The sequence below is a fragment of the Neophocaena asiaeorientalis genome, unplaced genomic scaffold, assembly GCF_003031525.2.
Source record: "Neophocaena asiaeorientalis asiaeorientalis breed wild unplaced genomic scaffold, Neophocaena_asiaeorientalis_V1.1 scaffold79, whole genome shotgun sequence".
Lineage (NCBI taxonomy): Eukaryota > Metazoa > Chordata > Mammalia > Artiodactyla > Phocoenidae > Neophocaena > Neophocaena asiaeorientalis.
Window position 1 is genome coordinate 5,576,576 of NW_020175402.1, and position 15,894 is coordinate 5,592,469.

The following is a 15,894-nucleotide window of genomic DNA, read 5'->3' on the forward strand; positions in this document are numbered from 1 at the left end:
AGCGGCAGAGGACCATGGAGTGTCCCGGAGAGGGATTCGGGAGACCTGATGCTCTCTATCTTCCTCCTCAGACCCAAAGGGCAGGCTGTGTCCCTCCTGTGAGACTCAGAACTACACCAGGAGGGCCGTGTTTCCTCGTTCGGAGAGGACAGGGGGGATAACGAGGGTGAGTGAGAGTCGGGGGGCTCTCCATCTTCATCCTCGTCTTCCCTCCACTATGGGGCACCTCACTGATGACTGGGCACGTAGGGACCAGCTCTTATTTACTCAGAGCCTCCCGGATGTCAGGTCCTGGTCTTGACCTTCTAAATCCTGCCGCCAATGTGAGAGGTGGGTACTGCAACCCCCTTGTAGAGACAAGGGAACTGAGGCCGGGAGAGAGAGGTGGCGCGTCCCAGAACGCGGCGTCGCATCCCCAACGCCCCTGGGCGGGGCGCTCCAGCCACCCCCGCCCCGCTGGGCCGGCCGGGCGGGGCTGAAAAAAACTGCGCTCGGCGGCGGGCGGGCAGTTCAGTGTGCGCTCAGCGAGCCGCGCGGACCATGGAGCCTGTGTCGCTGCAGGACTTCGTGTGCGCCCTGGACCCCGCCTCCCTCCCGCGTGTGCTGCGGGTCTGCTCGGGTGTCTACTTCCAGGGTGAGTGAAGGGCCGAGACCCCTCCGACCTCGGCCCCGCGGCGGACCGGTTCTCCCTGCCAGGGCGTTAGAAACCCGGGACACTGCGCCCTGGGTTCGAATCCCGTCGCTGCCGCTACCCAAGTTGTGTGATTTGGGGCCACACTCCAACTTCGTCGGGTCACGGCTTTTGCTTGCGTGGAATGCGGGATCACTGATTGCCCCGCAGGGTGGTGATGGGAAGTCCATGAGCTCAGATACTCAAGTGGGTGGAACCGAGCCAAGCTGGGGCGGAACGGCATTGCGCATTGCATGAGGTCGGACCGTGCAGGGTTGCGGCATTCAGGCGCTCACGACGCCGGGCTATTGCTTGATTCTCAAGAGCCAGGTCAGCCTTCCCCTCCGTACGCCCTCCCACTCCTCCCCTTGGACGTTTATCTACACGTCCTTCTTTCAGTCCCCCCATCCCGCCTTTGCCCTCTGCTTGGCACTGGGCCGTACTTGATCCGATCAACTCTTCAGTTCTCAGCTAAAACGACTCCTCCTCCGGGAAGCCTTCCTGGCTCCTTGCACACCCGCACATCTGCCCACATGGCCGCAGCCCACCTGGTTCACAGGGATGGTACACAGCTGGGGCCTAGTAGTCATTGCCTGAAAGGGTGAGAGGGGAGGGATTGACAGGCAGTGAGGGGAGAGGCGGCGGCTCTGAGGGTGAGGGAGGACCTGTGGGCGACTGAGTGGGAAAGGTGGAGGGCGAGGAGAGAGGGAAGTGAGAGTCTGGGTGGGGTGCAGGAGGCTACTTCCTTAGAGAGCAGACTGCGTCTGAGCGCCCGGCTTCATCCTGTTGCCTCCATCCGCTCCCTTTCTCCGCCACAGCAGCTTCCAGAAAGTGTTCTGAGGCCCCAAGTGGGGTTCCTAGATCAAGGGCGAGACGCATGGAGGGCCCCACAGGGGGCAGGACGGGCCACCACACCATGGGGTCTCGCCAGGCCCACTTGGGAATCTGAGGGATCTGGGTTCAAGTCCCGCTCTCCCTGGGGGCTTCCTGCAGGCATCTGTGCTCTGTTTGCCGTCCCCCTGATACCCCCGTCCCACTGTGTGTCACAATACTTGCGTTTCCTCATTATGCTCCCCGCCGGGGGTGGGGGGTGGGGGGCGGGAGTGGAGGAAGTGAGGGTAAGAGAAGAACCTGACAGGATGAGAGTGTGGGAGTGGGGTGAAGTGGAGGGGGGCAGAGGGTGACACTGATGGGCAGATGGCTGTGGTCACCGCGTGGTTAGGAGCCCCAGTTCGGAGGAAGATGATGTCCTGGGCGGAGTCCCAGTTCTGCCTCCTATTACCTGATAATCTCCGGCGGCCCGTTCACCCTTGCCAAGGCTCGGTTTCCGTATTTAGAAAAGAGAAACTGTCCTTCCCTCCAGGGGCAGTCATGAGTCTTAAGTGCTATGACACGTCTGCAGTGCCGAGCACAGCGCCAGGCATATAGTAAGTGCTCAGCACCAGGGCTGCTCTTGTTACCAGCCCCGAGCGTCTGTAGACAGAAGTGTGTGTTTTATGAGCCTGTGTGTATTTTCCTGGGGATAACGGGTGGGATTTTCATCAGTTTCTCAGGGCTATTGTAAAGGACCCTGCCGGGGCTGCCCTGAGGGTGCAGTAGAGTCAGGTGGCCTGGAGGCTTGCCCACCTGCACTGTCTGTCCCTCATCAGCAGGATGGGTCGCTGTGTGAGAGATCTTTACTGAGCACCTTCCATGCTCTGGACCCTGCTATAGCCCTTTAAACCTTGTAAGTCAGGGCCCAGACCCGCCTACTGGGCCCACCCTGTCAACAGCCCGCCACCCGCTCCTGTGCTTCTCTTAACAGCAAGTCATCTGAAGAAGAAAGCGCCAGTATGGGTGTTTGGCTTTGTGTGATCTCGGGGCAGTCACCGAACCTCCCTGGGCCTGATTTTGTAGCTAATAAGGGAACTGGGATTTACTGGGTTGTTTATTCATTCATGACTTAAACACACACACTTCGAGGCTGGGCCTGTGCCGGCTGAGATGGATCAGTCCTGCCCTGTGAGCTGAGTTCAGGAGGCAAGGGGATGTGACCACAGAGGGGTACAGTCAGTGCTAAAAGAAGGCAGAGCGGCATCAGGGAAGAGCATTCCAGGCACCGGAACAACGTGTGCAAAGGTGTGACCGAGCAGTGCCTGGGGGGAACAGGGCACGGGCGGCGCAGCGCTTGGCCTTTGCTGAATGGGTGAAACTGACTCTGTCTCCTCAGGCTCCATCTACGAGATCTCCGGGAATGAATGCTGCCTCTCCACAGGAGACCTGATCAAGGTCACCCATGTTCGCCTCCAGAAGGTGGTCTGCGAGAACCTGGGGACGGGCCAGACCATGGAGCTCGCTCCCAACTTCCAGGGTAAGGCAGGCACTGCTCTCACATCCACCACTACCCAGCCCCGAGACCCGAATGTCCTCTGAGTGCCATGACGGTGTCCTGAGCTGGCGTGGCTGCGTCCTCTCCGTGTCCATCTCTGATTACATCTGCCTCTTGGCTGGGCCTTTTTTTGTTTCATGTCTTTGTCCACGTGCCAGTTTTCATGTTCGCTCCCACATTCACTCACCAAACATTTATCGACACTTGCTGTGTGCCAGGCCTCGTGCTGGGGGCTGGGGTGTGGGGTTCAGGATGAAACAGATGCAGCCCTCTCCGGCAGGGAGTTTCCAGGATGGCAGTGAGGAGGACAACAGCACAGGTAGGCACCAGTTTGGAGAGGGCTCCGGGCAAGAGTGGCCTGCCTCTCCAGAGGTCTGTGCAGGCTTCCTGGAGGAGGTGGCACCTCAGCTGGAGGAAGGATCCCAGCTAGAGGGAGTAGCGTGAACACACTGGTGCTCCAGAAACCCCCTGTAGCGCATTCATTGCAGGAGGTGTGTGGTGTGGTGGACCGTGGGCCTGGACACTGAAGCCAGCAGCCTGGATGGGAATCCCACCTCTGCCGGCTACTAGCTGTGGCCGTGGTTAGTTCCCATGACCTCTCTGCGGCTCAGCTTCCTCTTCTGTAATGGGACAGTCAGCCTTGATGTGACGATTAAATGAGTTGCCATGTATGATGCACTTAGAACAGGGCTGGGCTCAGAGCAGGCACCCTCTGTGGGCTTGTTCTCAGTATGGTTTCCTGTGATCGCTGAAGGGGACCAGTGAGGGCATGGGTTCCAGGTGAGGGGCAAGTGGTGGGGAGGTGAGCGGGAGCCAGACCGCAGGGGGGCGGGGGGAGCTTGTGTGGGGCACGGACACATTTCGTTCTTTTTTTTTTGACTTAATTAGGCACATAACCCATTTTTATTATAGAAAGAAATATACATATAAGTAAAAAGATCATGTCGCTTAGTCCCACTGTTCAGTTAACCAGTTCACATCTAGTGCATATCATTCCAGATATTTTTGGTGTACATACACGTGTATAAATATTTTTACAAAAATAGCACACTATGAATACCATCTACAATGGTACCTTGGCATCTTTATCTTACTTGATGTGCATATAAGTCTGTATCATTAAGACTGTGTAGCCTCCTGCTGGACAGATACACAACACCTAAAACAACATCTTCGTGTGTCTCCGGTATAATTATTTCCTTAGGATAAAGTCCTAGAAATGGAATCGGAGTCTAAGAGACGATGACTACCTTGAGGTTTCGCACCGTTGTCTTTAGGCGGTCTCTGTTATATCTTGCTTCCAAACAAATTCCTCTGTGTAGCCAGTGCCCAGGCCACAGCTTTCAGCACAGGTGAAGACGGCCAGGACGCCCCAGTCGACGCTCCTGCCCAGTCTGTCGGCCTTCAGGTAGTTGAGCAGACGAGGCATGACGTGGAATCCAAATATTCTCTTGGCACTACAGGGGCAATCTGGAATATCCTTTTCTCGAGGGATATTTTCACCAGAGATCCAGATGGGGGCAATCCCTCTGCCGTATCTGAGAATCTGTTCTGGTTCAAGGGATATTTTGGTTTTAAACTTCTGGAAAATTCTATCTTCCCTAGATTCATGTTTTGCCATGGAATCCAATTCTTCCTCGGGTGCTTCACCCATGCTACCTATAATCTCTGATTCATCATCCTTTTTCACAACTTCAGGCATGATCTCATCTTCTGTTTCTATTACAATTTCAAATTCTGGAAAAAGGAAGCTGTGGTCTGGAACTGTACTGTCCAAATCACCTTCTTGTGTACAAGCCTGCTTATGTCCCAATCTCCAGTCCAGAGTCTGATGCTCCTTGCTGCAGTAATGTGCCTTGTGACATCGGGAGCATGTTTTGGGGCCTAAACAGCCACAAACTCTGCAGAGATGAGCACCGGACTCGAGCTGGAGGCACACGGAGTCCCCTGTCTCCGGCGGAGGATCCTCAGAAGGTGGCTCATAGGCGTAGAAGTCATTTCTCCTAGGCAACTGATTTCTAAAAACGCGTAGGCCGGCGCAGCACGGTGGCGTTCGGCAGCAGAAAAGGAAGAGACCGCGGTGGAAGGCAAAGGCGCGGCCCGGAAGCGGTGCGTACAGCTGCAGCAGGAAGGCCAGTGGGCGGCCGCACAGCGCGCAGGCCAGCCCCGCGGGCCCCGGCAGCCTGGCTGCGCCAAGCCACGCCGGCCGGCCGCCCACCTTACTGGGGAACTGATCGCTGCGCAGCCGCCACGCCGGCGCCGCCTCCACAAAACCCAGCTCAGCCAGCCCGACGCTCCCGGATGCCATGGGTGCAGGAATCAGGCCCCTGGAACTGCCACCAACAAGCCTGCTTATGTCCCAATCTCCAGTCCAGAGTCTGATGCTCCTTGCTGCAGTAATGTGCCTTGTGACATCGGGAGCATGTTTTGGGGCCTAAACAGCCACAAACTCTGCAGAGATGAGCACCGGACTCGAGCTGGAGGCACACGGAGTCCCCTGTCTCCGGCGGAGGATCCTCAGAAGGTGGCTCATAGGCGTAGAAGTCATTTCTCCTAGGCAACTGATTTCTAAAAACGCGTAGGCCGGCGCAGCACGGTGGCGTTCGGCAGCAGAAAAGGAAGAGACCGCGGTGGAAGGCAAAGGCGCGGCCCGGAAGCGGTGCGTACAGCTGCAGCAGGAAGGCCAGTGGGCGGCCGCACAGCGCGCAGGCCAGCCCCGCATTTTTAAAGGCTTTGTAAATTTAATTTTATTTTTTTATAAATTCATTTATTTATTTAATTTTTGGCTGTGTCGGGTCTTCGTTGCTGCGCATGGGCTTTTCTCTAGTTGTGGTGAGCAGGGGCTACTCTTGGTTGCAGTGCACGCGCTTCTCACTGCAGTGGCTTCTCCTGCTGTGGAGCACGGGCTCTAGGCGCATGGGTTTCAGTAGTTGCAGCACACAGGCTCAGTAGTTGTGGCTTGTCGGCTCTAGAGCGCAGGCTCAGTAGTTGTGGCACACGGACTTAGGTGCTCCGTGGCATGTGGGATCTTCCCAGACCAGGAATCGAACCTGTGTCTCCTGCACTGACAGGCAGATTCTTAAGCACTGAACCACCAGGGAAGTCCCCACATTTCAGTCTTTATTTTGAAGGTATTAAGTAGCCAAAGCGCTTTTAAATAGGGAAGTGATGTGTTTTGTTTTGTATTTTGAGGGTTTTAAAAAATTTTGAAATAATTTCAAATTTACAGAAGACTTGCTAGAACTCCTGTATACTGTTTATCCAGATTCACCAGTTAAGCATGTTGTTACATTTGCTTTCCCTCTCTCTGTATATTATATATACATACACACACACATATATACATATGAACATATATTACTATATATGTGTGTGTATATATATCTTTTTTCTGAACCATCTGAGAGTTATAGACATGATGCCCCATTACATCTGAATATTACTCCCAGTATTTAGCATAACTCCTATAAAACAAGGACATTCACTCACAAAACTGTAGTTCAGTGATTAAATTCAGGAAATTTAATATTGATACAATACTACTGTCTAACCCACAGTCTGTATTCAGATTTCACCAGCCGCCCTACTAATGTCCTTGATAGCCCGGTGTTTGCCTTGATCCAGAATCTAGTCCCAGATTGCACATGACATTCAGTTGGCCTCCTTTAGTCTCCTTCAGGCTGGAATAGTTCCTCAGCCTTCCTTTGTCTTGCTATCAACATTTTTGAAGAGTCTAGATCAGTACGTTTGCAGAATGTCCCTCAGACCGACTTTGTGTGGTGCTTCCTTGAATAGATTTGTGTTGAGGGTTTTGGGCAGGAAGACCCTGGAAGTGATATTATGTCCAGACATGGGGTATTTTAGGCCAGTCTGGTGGCAGAAGAATGGACAGGGCAGGGGGAGGGGTAGAGGGGTGGTCAGAGGTCATTTGGCCGGTAGCTCCTGGGTTTCTAGTTTGGGAGGGACTGTGGCACTCACCCACCCAGAATGGGGTGGTAGGTGCTGGTGTGTGGGAATGGAGCAGTGGTGAGGTACCTGGAGACAAAGATGGCAAAGTGAGAGGCAGGTGGGGTCGGCAGGTAGGAAAATGTGGCAGTGTGTCTGTTCTGTTCTGTCTCTGGTGACAATCCCTCTGTGTCCGTGCCTGTGTCAGAAGGAACTGTCCCCACCCCTGCCCTCACTGTCCATTTGCAATGGTCACTTGCTGCCTGCCATCCCTCAGCCCTGCAGCCTGGATATCCAAATGCTGGCCCACCCTTGGCCCCTGTCCTCGGGGGATTCTGGCTGGTTCTCTGCAGCCAGACCTGGGCATGCGATATGAGGCCCTGGGCTCGGCCAAGGTCTGCCCCACCCTGACACCCCCTGCTGTGCCCCACAGGCAACTTCAGCCCCCTCACTGGCCCCCAGAGCTATGGAACCCTGGAGGAGCTGGTCTCTGCTACAACCCAGAGCTCCAAGCAGCTGCCCATCTGCTTCATGTCGACCCACAGAATCACCACCAAGGCCAGGGTGGTGCCTCAGGAGCAGCCCCTCAAGCTTGAGGCTGTGGAAATGCACCTCGGGACCTGCTGTGCCCGCTGTGTGCTGGGCACCGGGGCCCAGCAGGTGATTCTGCACCTGCCACTGTCCCAGAAGGGGCCCTTCTGGGAACTGGAGCCTGGGCCCCCTCGGACTCTGCTCCAGGTGCTGCAGGACCCGGCCCTGAAGGACACCATCCTCACCTGCCCCGTCCTCCCCTGGCACTCCCTGACCCTGATGCCCCAGTATGAGGTCGAAGCCATCATGCACTGTGAGTTCCCCGGGCAGGTGGGTGGGCCCGGGGGCGGGAGGGACAGAGGGGGCCCTGGGGAGCTGCTCTGATGGGGAGATGCCCCCTATCCCCGTGGATAGTCCAGGGATTCCAGGTGGTTTACCTGGTATATACAACGTAACAGAATAAAGAATCCCCAATAGTGGAAGTTAGGTGCAAGAGGAGATAGGAAAACGGGTAACTTGAGTGAGGTCCCACGTACTTTATAAAGTTTGGCAAAAGTTGGGCTGTGAGGTTGCCCGCAGCTAGGACAAAGAAACATAGTGTTAGAAAGTGCAGCGTTGACCATTTGCTCAGGAGAAATATATTTTCCTGTTGCTGGGGAGAGCAAGATTGTTCGTGAAGGGGCTCCTGTCTGGGAGGGTACTGTCTGGCTGAATCCCCCAGCTGTTTCATAGGTTACTTCTTAGGACAGGCTGGTGGCTGCACACAGAGGGTTGGTGAAACGGAGGCAGAAGCTGGCCAGGTCTGGCCGGTCGGAGGCCAAGCTGGAGCAGAGGTAGAAGAATGGGTGTATGTGTAGAGGTCCCCAGGGCACCCCCATTCTTCACCCTCCACTCAGCCTTGGCCTCTTGACTGGCCAGGTTCTGCCTCTGCCTCACCAACCCTGCTCTGGATGCTGCCAGCAGCCTGACTGAGTCCTGTCCTAAGAAACAACCTAGGCTTTGTTTACTAGTTTTTGTAAAAATAACAAGTTGACTGCCTTGGAGAATGAGGCAGCTCAGGTAATTTATAAAGCATTCTGAATTAAAAAACAACAGTGTAATGAACCCAGATGTGCCCATCTCCCAGCTTCAGCCGATTATCAGCTCATCTGGCACAGAGCAAAGATCCCAACCATGTGACCTGAGGGAAGTCACCACCACTCCTCGGAGCCTCAGTGTTCTCGTCTGCAAAACAGGGAGAGCATTCCGTGTGGCGCGGCTCAAACAACATAGTGGGTGGGCCAGTTGTCCTCAGACTCTTGCAGAGTTTATGCACCAGGCGCTATCAATGCCAGGACAGGAGGAGGTTGTCCAAAGTCATGTAGTCAGTGTTTTTCTTGATTTGGTTCTATCTATTTAAATCCAGAAAGGATTTGGAAAGACAGCTTATAAAATTACATTCAAAATTCAATTAAAATTTTAAAAGTGAACTGATTGGATATTCAGTGATATTAAGGAATTATCAAATTATTATTATTTCAATGTGATCATAGCCTAGTGGTTATTATTTTTGAAATTTTAATTACCCCTTCTTCTAGCAATACACGTTGAAATAGTCACAGATGGCAAGATGTGATTATTCTGACTCCAAATAATCCAGTGGAAGGGGAATGGATAGATAGGGGTATAAAGGAAAGAAAATGGGCCATGGGTTAAATGTTGAAGCTGGGTGACAGGTACATTGGGGTTCACTATACTATTCTACTTTTATAAATATTTTTAAAACTTTTTATAGTAACTTTTTAAAAAGAGGTTGAAGGAAAGAGTGGGCAAGGAATCTGGTACAACAGGAAAACGCTGGTAGGAAAGAAAAGATGAAGACAGGAAAGAAAAGATGAAGACAGGAAAGAAGTTAGCAGGCTCAGACCTCTGAGGGGTGGAGGGTGCGCACCTGAGCTGACCTCTCCCCTCCACAGTGCGCAGGACCATCGTCAAGATCCCCTCCACGCTGGAGGTTGACGTGGAGGATATCACCGCCTTCTCTCAGCACATCCACTTCATACAACCGCTGCTGCTGAGCGAGGCCCTGGCCCGGGGAGGCCCCTTCCCCCTGCCCACAGAGATCCTGGAAGTTCCGGAGGGGCCCCCCATCTTCCTCAGCCCGTGGCTGAGCTCCTTACGGAAGGGCCAGAGGCTCTGCATCTATGGCGTGGCCTCGCCACCCTGGCGGTTCCTGGCCTCAACCAAGGGCCGGAAAGTGCCCAGACACTTCATGATCTCTGGGGCCTACCAGGGCAAGCTGCGGCGGCGGCCGAGAGAGTTCCCCACGGCCTACGACCTCCTGGGTGCTCTCCAGCCAGGCCAGCCACTCCGGGTAGTGGCCACAAAGGACTGTGAAGGAGACGGGTTGGAGAACCCCGGGTTCATGTCCCTGGCCATGGGAGACAGGCTGGAGGTGTTGGGGTCTGGCCAGGCCCTTGGGGTTCAAGAGAGGGACATGAATGTCCTGGTGTGTCAGCGGCTGAGTGACCAGCCTGGGGAGGAAGAGTATGAAGAGGCAGAGGACCAAGAACAGATTCTGCTGCCCCTCCACTTCTCTGGCGGCTTCGTGGAAGAGCTGGGTGATGGCCGGCGCTACAGCCTGCAGGATCTGATTGCCCAGTTCCCACTGCCCTGTGAGGTCAAGGTGGTGGCCAAGGATGCCAGCCACCCTGATGACCCTCTGCCCTCCTTCCTGGGCCTGCGGCTGGAGGAGAAGATCATGGAACCCTTCTTGGTGGTCAGCCTGGACTCCAACCCTGAGATGTGCTTCGAGGTCCCTCCCCGGTGGCTGGACCTGACTGTCGTGGAAGCCGAGGGGCAGCCAAGCCAGCCGGCTGGGCCCCTCCCCGTAGTCCCAGTGGAGGAGCTGACAGAGGCCTTCTATTATCACCTTCGGAAGTCACCGGCCTTTGAGGGTCAAGCTCCCCCGCCCAGGCCTCCGAAAAGTAAGGGCCTCAGTGGGCAGAAGAAGCAGGTCAGCAAGGCGAAAGGCGTCAAGGTACCAACAGAACCCAAGTGGGCAGGGAGGGGCCACCTGTAGGGATCATTAGGGTCCTGCCGTTTCTTCTTTGTCTGTCTGGCATCACGCCTCTTACAGCTGTACAGGACATGCAGTTTGTTTATTTATTTTTGAATTTTATTTTTTTATACAGCAGGTTCTTATTAGTTACCTGTTTTATACACATTAGTGTATATATGTCAACCCCGATCTCCCAGTTCATCTCACCGCCGCCACTACCCACCCACCCCCACTTTCCCTCATTGGGGTCCATATGCTTGTTCTCTACATCTGTCTCTGTTTCCAGAACGTGCAGTTTATAAACGTGCTTTGTACCTATTATTCGATCCTGACCATCCTGACATTGGTGTGATCATTCATATTTTACAGTCGAGAAAATGAGGTCTCAGCGACTGTGAGACTCACTCAAAGTCACACAGTTTGTAAATGGGGGGGGCCTGAACTGGAGCGGAAGCATTGTGACTCCAAGTTCACGGTGCTTTACCTCTCTCTGCTACCCCTGCTGTCACTCCCGAGCTCAAGCTACAGCATTTTTCACCTAAACTCTTCCAGCAGCCTCTTCAACCCCTCCCCACGGCTGTCAGAATGGCCTCCCACATCCTTCCCTGGTCACTATGGGGCCTCAGCCCCACCTTCTGAAACCTTCCATGGCTCCCCATTGCTGGGGGTAATGCGAACCCCTTAACATGGTATCCAGGGTCCTTCATAGCTGACTTCAGTCTCACCTTCCCAGGCCCACCTTCCACCACTGCTCAGCAGCTCCAACCACAGAGGAACTCCTGTTGCTCTCGGTATGCCGGGATTCCTGCCTCAGCACTTCACACACACCAGTCCTTCTGCCAGGAACATTCTCCCTCCTTTCAGGCTCACGGGCAAGGCTCAGCTCCCATTTCCTCTGAGGTGGTGACAGTTCTCCCTCTTCGGTAGTCACACTGCACGCTGTACATAGCTTGGAGGTGGGAGGCCATGTAGTTTTAATTAGTTGTACTTGGTCTCTGGCTAGAACAAGAGTCCTGTGGGGCAGGGACCTCCCACTCCAAGGCAGGCAGAGAAAGTGCCAGTGAGTCCGAACTGAACCAAACTGAATCACGACAAGCGGGCAAAGAACCTCAGAGTCAGAAACACGAAGTTCACGTCCCTGTTTCCTCACTCTGTGGGCTGTACCTCCTCTCTGGGCATGTTTCCTCACCAGTGAGCCTGGGATAACATCACTAACTCTCAGTGCTGTTTTGTTAGCCTCTACTCGTGGGGCGCTTACCCTGGGGTGGCCCCTTATGCATACGTACTGCCCCACCCAGCTCTCACGGCGTCCCTCCGAGGTGGGCGCTGATAGCCATGCTCTGCTGAGAATGGGGGGCGTGGTGGGGTGGGAGGAGTGATCTACATAAAAAGCACTTTGTAAACTGTAACAAGCATACTGTTTTGGGATGTGCAGAGACTTGGATTTCGTACTGTGTGGGGAGGCAGTGGGATGGCAGTGGAAGTTAAAAAGATGAACCCTGAGCGATCTCAGCCCCAGAAGGGGCTCGTATCTGTGGGGCAGTGGGTAGGGTAGTCGTTTTCTGACAGAACCAAAAATAGACTGGGACATCTGAAACACAGGCCTTGTGACAGTGCTGGAAAGAATGTGGTACAAAGAGTTGAGACCTCCGTCCCAGCCTTGGTTCCTGACGGCTCCTCTGGGATGGCTCCTGCTTGTTGCCCTAGAACCAGCAATTTCCCTCCCTGGGAATCAGTATTCTCCGCTGCTCATCAGGGAGCCGTACTGTTTGCTTTTGAAAACATGACGTGGTGGGAAGAGGAGCGGCTTTACAGGTCACAGACATGGCTCTGCGTCTGAAGCCTGGCCCGGCCAGGGATCCCGTGTGAGGCTTGACATGGCACACTCTTTCTGAGCCTGGTTCCTCACGTGTAAACTGGGAACTCAAACAGCTCCTCAGAGAGTCACTTGAGGGTGAATGAACAGATATGCATACAGCTTCTGGCACATGGTAGGATTTCAATAAAAGTCCTCTTCCTTCTGGGACCCCTCTCAGCTCTGTACTCTGTTTGTCCTGAGGCTTTGTGACTACTTTTTTTCTCCTTTAGCAAAAGATTTGGAGGACAATGACCAAATCCCTGTGTAAAAACGCAGAGACACCCTGTCTCTAGCCCCCAACCCTATCATGTCTCACCCTGGCCCCTTTCTCCCCTGCCAAAGAACAGTTCAAGTGCTTGTAGCAAAAACACCTGGCGTCCTGAGAAGCCATACACTGAAAAGTTCAGAGAGGAGCAGAGGAAGTGAGATTTGAAGGAAATTGCATTTCAGGTACTCTCTTACCCCATTTCTTGGGACCCTGCTAACTTCTGCTTTTTTTCCCACTTAGTCTTCTGAAGCCTTCGAATTGCAGGAACCATCTCTGATGCCTAAACCCAAGAGGAAGACCTTGCGAAAGGTCATCAAGGACAGCTGCAATTTATACAGTCAGATTCCTGGTCACAAGAAAGGTCTCAGGCCCACTAAGCCCATCACTCGGGATACAAGTGAGTCTGTCAGCCCCTGTTCACCCCTGTCTTTCCTTCTCCCCTCCCCCATGCCATTCTGCTGCTGCTTTTGCCTCTGATGGTGCTGGCCATACCCTCAGCAGGGCTCTGCTCTTAGCGACCCTTCCACAGTCCCAGTTGGATGGACAGGCCTATATGAGATGGGTGTAGGCTGAAGGGTCCCTACTGTCCTTCTCCCAGTGGCTCCAGGGCCCTGGCAAGGAAAATGAGTTCATCCCCCAACTACCCTCCCCAAGGCACACAGGAGAATGTTTGCAAAGTGTTCAGACACAACAAACTGTGGTTTCTGGGCTAGCGAGGACCTTAGAGCATCCAGACCAAGCCCTCCCCTGTTCAAGGGACGAAAGTACCCTAAAGAGGGGAAGGAACCTAAGGCCAAAGGTCCTCACTGACTTGGATTCTTTTGCAGATGATGAACACGATTACGAAGAAATACTTGAGCAGTTTCCGAAAACCCTCTAGGTGCTGGAGAAACCTTACTTCCTAACTGCTGCTTCTCAGGGAACCCAAGATATCAGCCAACTATTACAAGCCTTTAGAGGACCCTGGACGAGGTCTCTCAGAAACCAGACTGTGGACAAGGAGTGGCCGGGTGGGGACTGACTGGAAATAGGATAGACCCTGCACCAGCTTCCCTCTGGCTCCTCTGGGCCCAGCACCTTGCATTTGGCTCCTTCAGGTTCAGAGATTTGGTATCAAGTAGCCAGCTGGGTTCTACTCAATCCTGCACCCCAACACCAGTTGTCCCACTTGTTAGTGCAGAAAGGAATCCAAGACACTGCCCACCTCGGTGACAGCAGCACAGTGCCTCCTGCCTCTTGGTAAAGGGGACTCAATCCTGATGACACACTGCACTGAGAGCCTTCTGTAATGCTGGCCGCCCCTGCTCCACTCTCTCCTCTCTCTCGCCGTCCCCCACCCAGGCTCCGAGCCCCTGAGGGACCAGGACTGTCTTCCTCATCTCTGCAGCACCCAGCACATGACCGTTGTAGGTGACTATCCAAGATTATTTCACTTTAAAAGCACAGAATAAAAATGACATCTGAGCTTCGGGAAAAATGATTAAGAGATTATCACTTATTAAGTTCTGTCTGTGTACCAGACCCTTTACAAACCCTATCTAAATCAACTCTCTGAGGTAGACAAGGCATGGTTTTAAAGATCAGGAAACAAACTAGTCTAGTGTGCTTCAGCGGGCAGGCTAGTCATGGGCCTGGGTCAGGATCCTTGCTCACCACCTACAAGTGATTTTAACCTCTCTAAGCTTCAGTTTCTTCACATGCAAAGTGAAACTAAGTTATCTACCTCAAAAGACTGTTTTAAGGATCGACTGAGATAATATCTGTAGAGCATTTATCACAGTGCCTGGCTCATAATAAATATTCAGTAAACATGTTAGTATCATTACTGTTGACCAAGATCTGAGAGCTGTACCTGTCTCTAAAACCAACACCCCTTTCACATGCTTACACTGTCTCCTAGTCATGGAATTCATCCCAGTGTTTATACTGTGTTCCTGGGCTGTGGAGACAGAGCCAGTATAACGAGATAAGAGAAGAAACACAAGCCTGTGCCTATGCAGAGAATAACTCAGTTTCCAGGGTCAGTTAAGGCCTGTTCAGTAAGGTAAGACCACAGGCCTCACTTCCTAGAAGTAGTGGGACTTTGGTTTCTTGGGCTAATGCAGTCACGGAATTAAGCACCATGGTCAGCGGAGGACAGGAGAGAGACAAAAAGATGGAAGGAGTGTCCAGTGGAGGCGGGAGCCGAAAGAGGGTCAAATTCCCACTCCTGGATTCGAGGCACTACACCTGAGTGTGTCCTTCCTTTGCCTCCTAACATCCCTCTGGCTCTCTGGACCCACGTACTTCCCAGGCCACCACACTCCAGCAGGGCATTCTCCAGGTGACCACTGAGCGGTGACTACGTGCTGCTGGGCCAGTCCCCAGTATCTAGCACCCATGCTCATCTCCACACCAGTTCCCACGCCCTCCTCCACAGACGCAATCACTACCACACAGGAGGACCCTGAGGAAGAGAGTACTCTGGGAAAAGCAATAAGCAAGAGACAGAAAGTTCCTCCTTGGCACTGAACCCCTAGGGATCAGGACCCCATGCAAATGTCCACAGTTTCACGTTCACGTTTGCAGTTAATCTTGGCGCCAAATTGAGCAAGATCACAAAAGGGGGGCAGAGGAGAGGGGCCACCAGTTCCCACAAAAGGGGGTTTCTGAGTGGCCAAATGCTGCCATGAGGAGAAAGCCACCAATTTCATAGCAGGGAAAGCTGGGCTTAAAAGGAAAACATGTTTGAAAACCACAACTGTGACTGTCTTACTAGAGCAGTAAGGGTAGGAAGGGAATGGACCAAAGGCAGATACCACCCTCAGGGTGCTTTTGTCTTCTTTACCTCTGGAATAAACCGCTGGGTGGTGGGGAGGGAATTATAATGGGGCTAGAGATTCCCCCAAGCAGTGGTCTCCAAAGTGAGGACACAAGATGATTGACTGGGAAACAGAGAAGAATTACAGTTGACCCCCAACACGGTCAAAAAATCCACATACAACTTTACAGTTGACCCTCCGCACCTGCAGATTCAACCAAATGCAGATCGTGTAGTACGTGTTCATTGGAAAAAATCTGCGTATGAGTGGACCTGCACAGCTCAAACCGTGACGTTCAAGCGTCAACTGTATTGGTACATCCTTTCATATTTATTTTTAATATCCTTTTTCATTTCTAATTTTGAGTGTTTTGTAATATATATAACAAACTAATATAGTAACTGATATAGTAA

General features: G+C 53.1%; 1 protein-coding gene and 1 pseudogene across 5 annotated transcripts; one reads left to right on the forward strand and one right to left on the reverse strand.

Moving 5' to 3' along the window:
• Window positions 1-493: 493 nt before the first annotated feature.
• On the forward strand, window positions 494-14,491 carry THEMIS2 (thymocyte selection associated family member 2). Of its 4 annotated transcripts, none has more exons than XM_024766694.1 (6): window positions 494-634; window positions 2,880-3,020; window positions 7,417-7,827; window positions 9,470-10,533; window positions 12,921-13,077; window positions 13,508-14,491. In XM_024766694.1, the coding sequence occupies exons 1-6, from the start codon at window positions 541-543 to the stop codon at window positions 13,558-13,560; spliced, it is 1,920 nt and encodes a 639-aa protein (XP_024622462.1). In that variant the 5' UTR covers window positions 494-540; the 3' UTR covers window positions 13,561-14,491. The 4 variants fall into 4 exon arrangements, with proteins under 4 accessions (XP_024622462.1, XP_024622461.1, XP_024622463.1 ...); XM_024766695.1 differs by lacking the exon at window positions 494-634 and adding an exon at window positions 880-1,000; XM_024766693.1 differs by lacking the exon at window positions 13,508-14,491 and having other exon boundaries at window positions 12,921-13,476.
• Window positions 3,027-5,353, reverse strand: LOC112414285 (programmed cell death protein 2 pseudogene; annotated as a pseudogene). The gene has a single exon (XR_003006119.1). The product of XR_003006119.1 is annotated as a programmed cell death protein 2 pseudogene (transcript).
• Window positions 14,492-15,894: the final 1,403 nt, after the last annotated feature.

Coding starts and splice junctions, on each gene's coding strand:
- THEMIS2 (XM_024766693.1), top strand. CDS start 541: ATGGAGCCTGTGTCGCTGCAGGACTTCGTGTGCGCCCTGGACCCCGCC. Junction 635..2,879: donor CTCGGGTGTCTACTTCCAGG/GTGAGTGAAGGG, acceptor CTGTCTCCTCAG/GCTCCATCTACGAGATCTCC. Junction 10,534..12,920: donor GCAAGGCGAAAGGCGTCAAG/GTACCAACAGAA, acceptor TTTCCCACTTAG/TCTTCTGAAGCCTTCGAATT.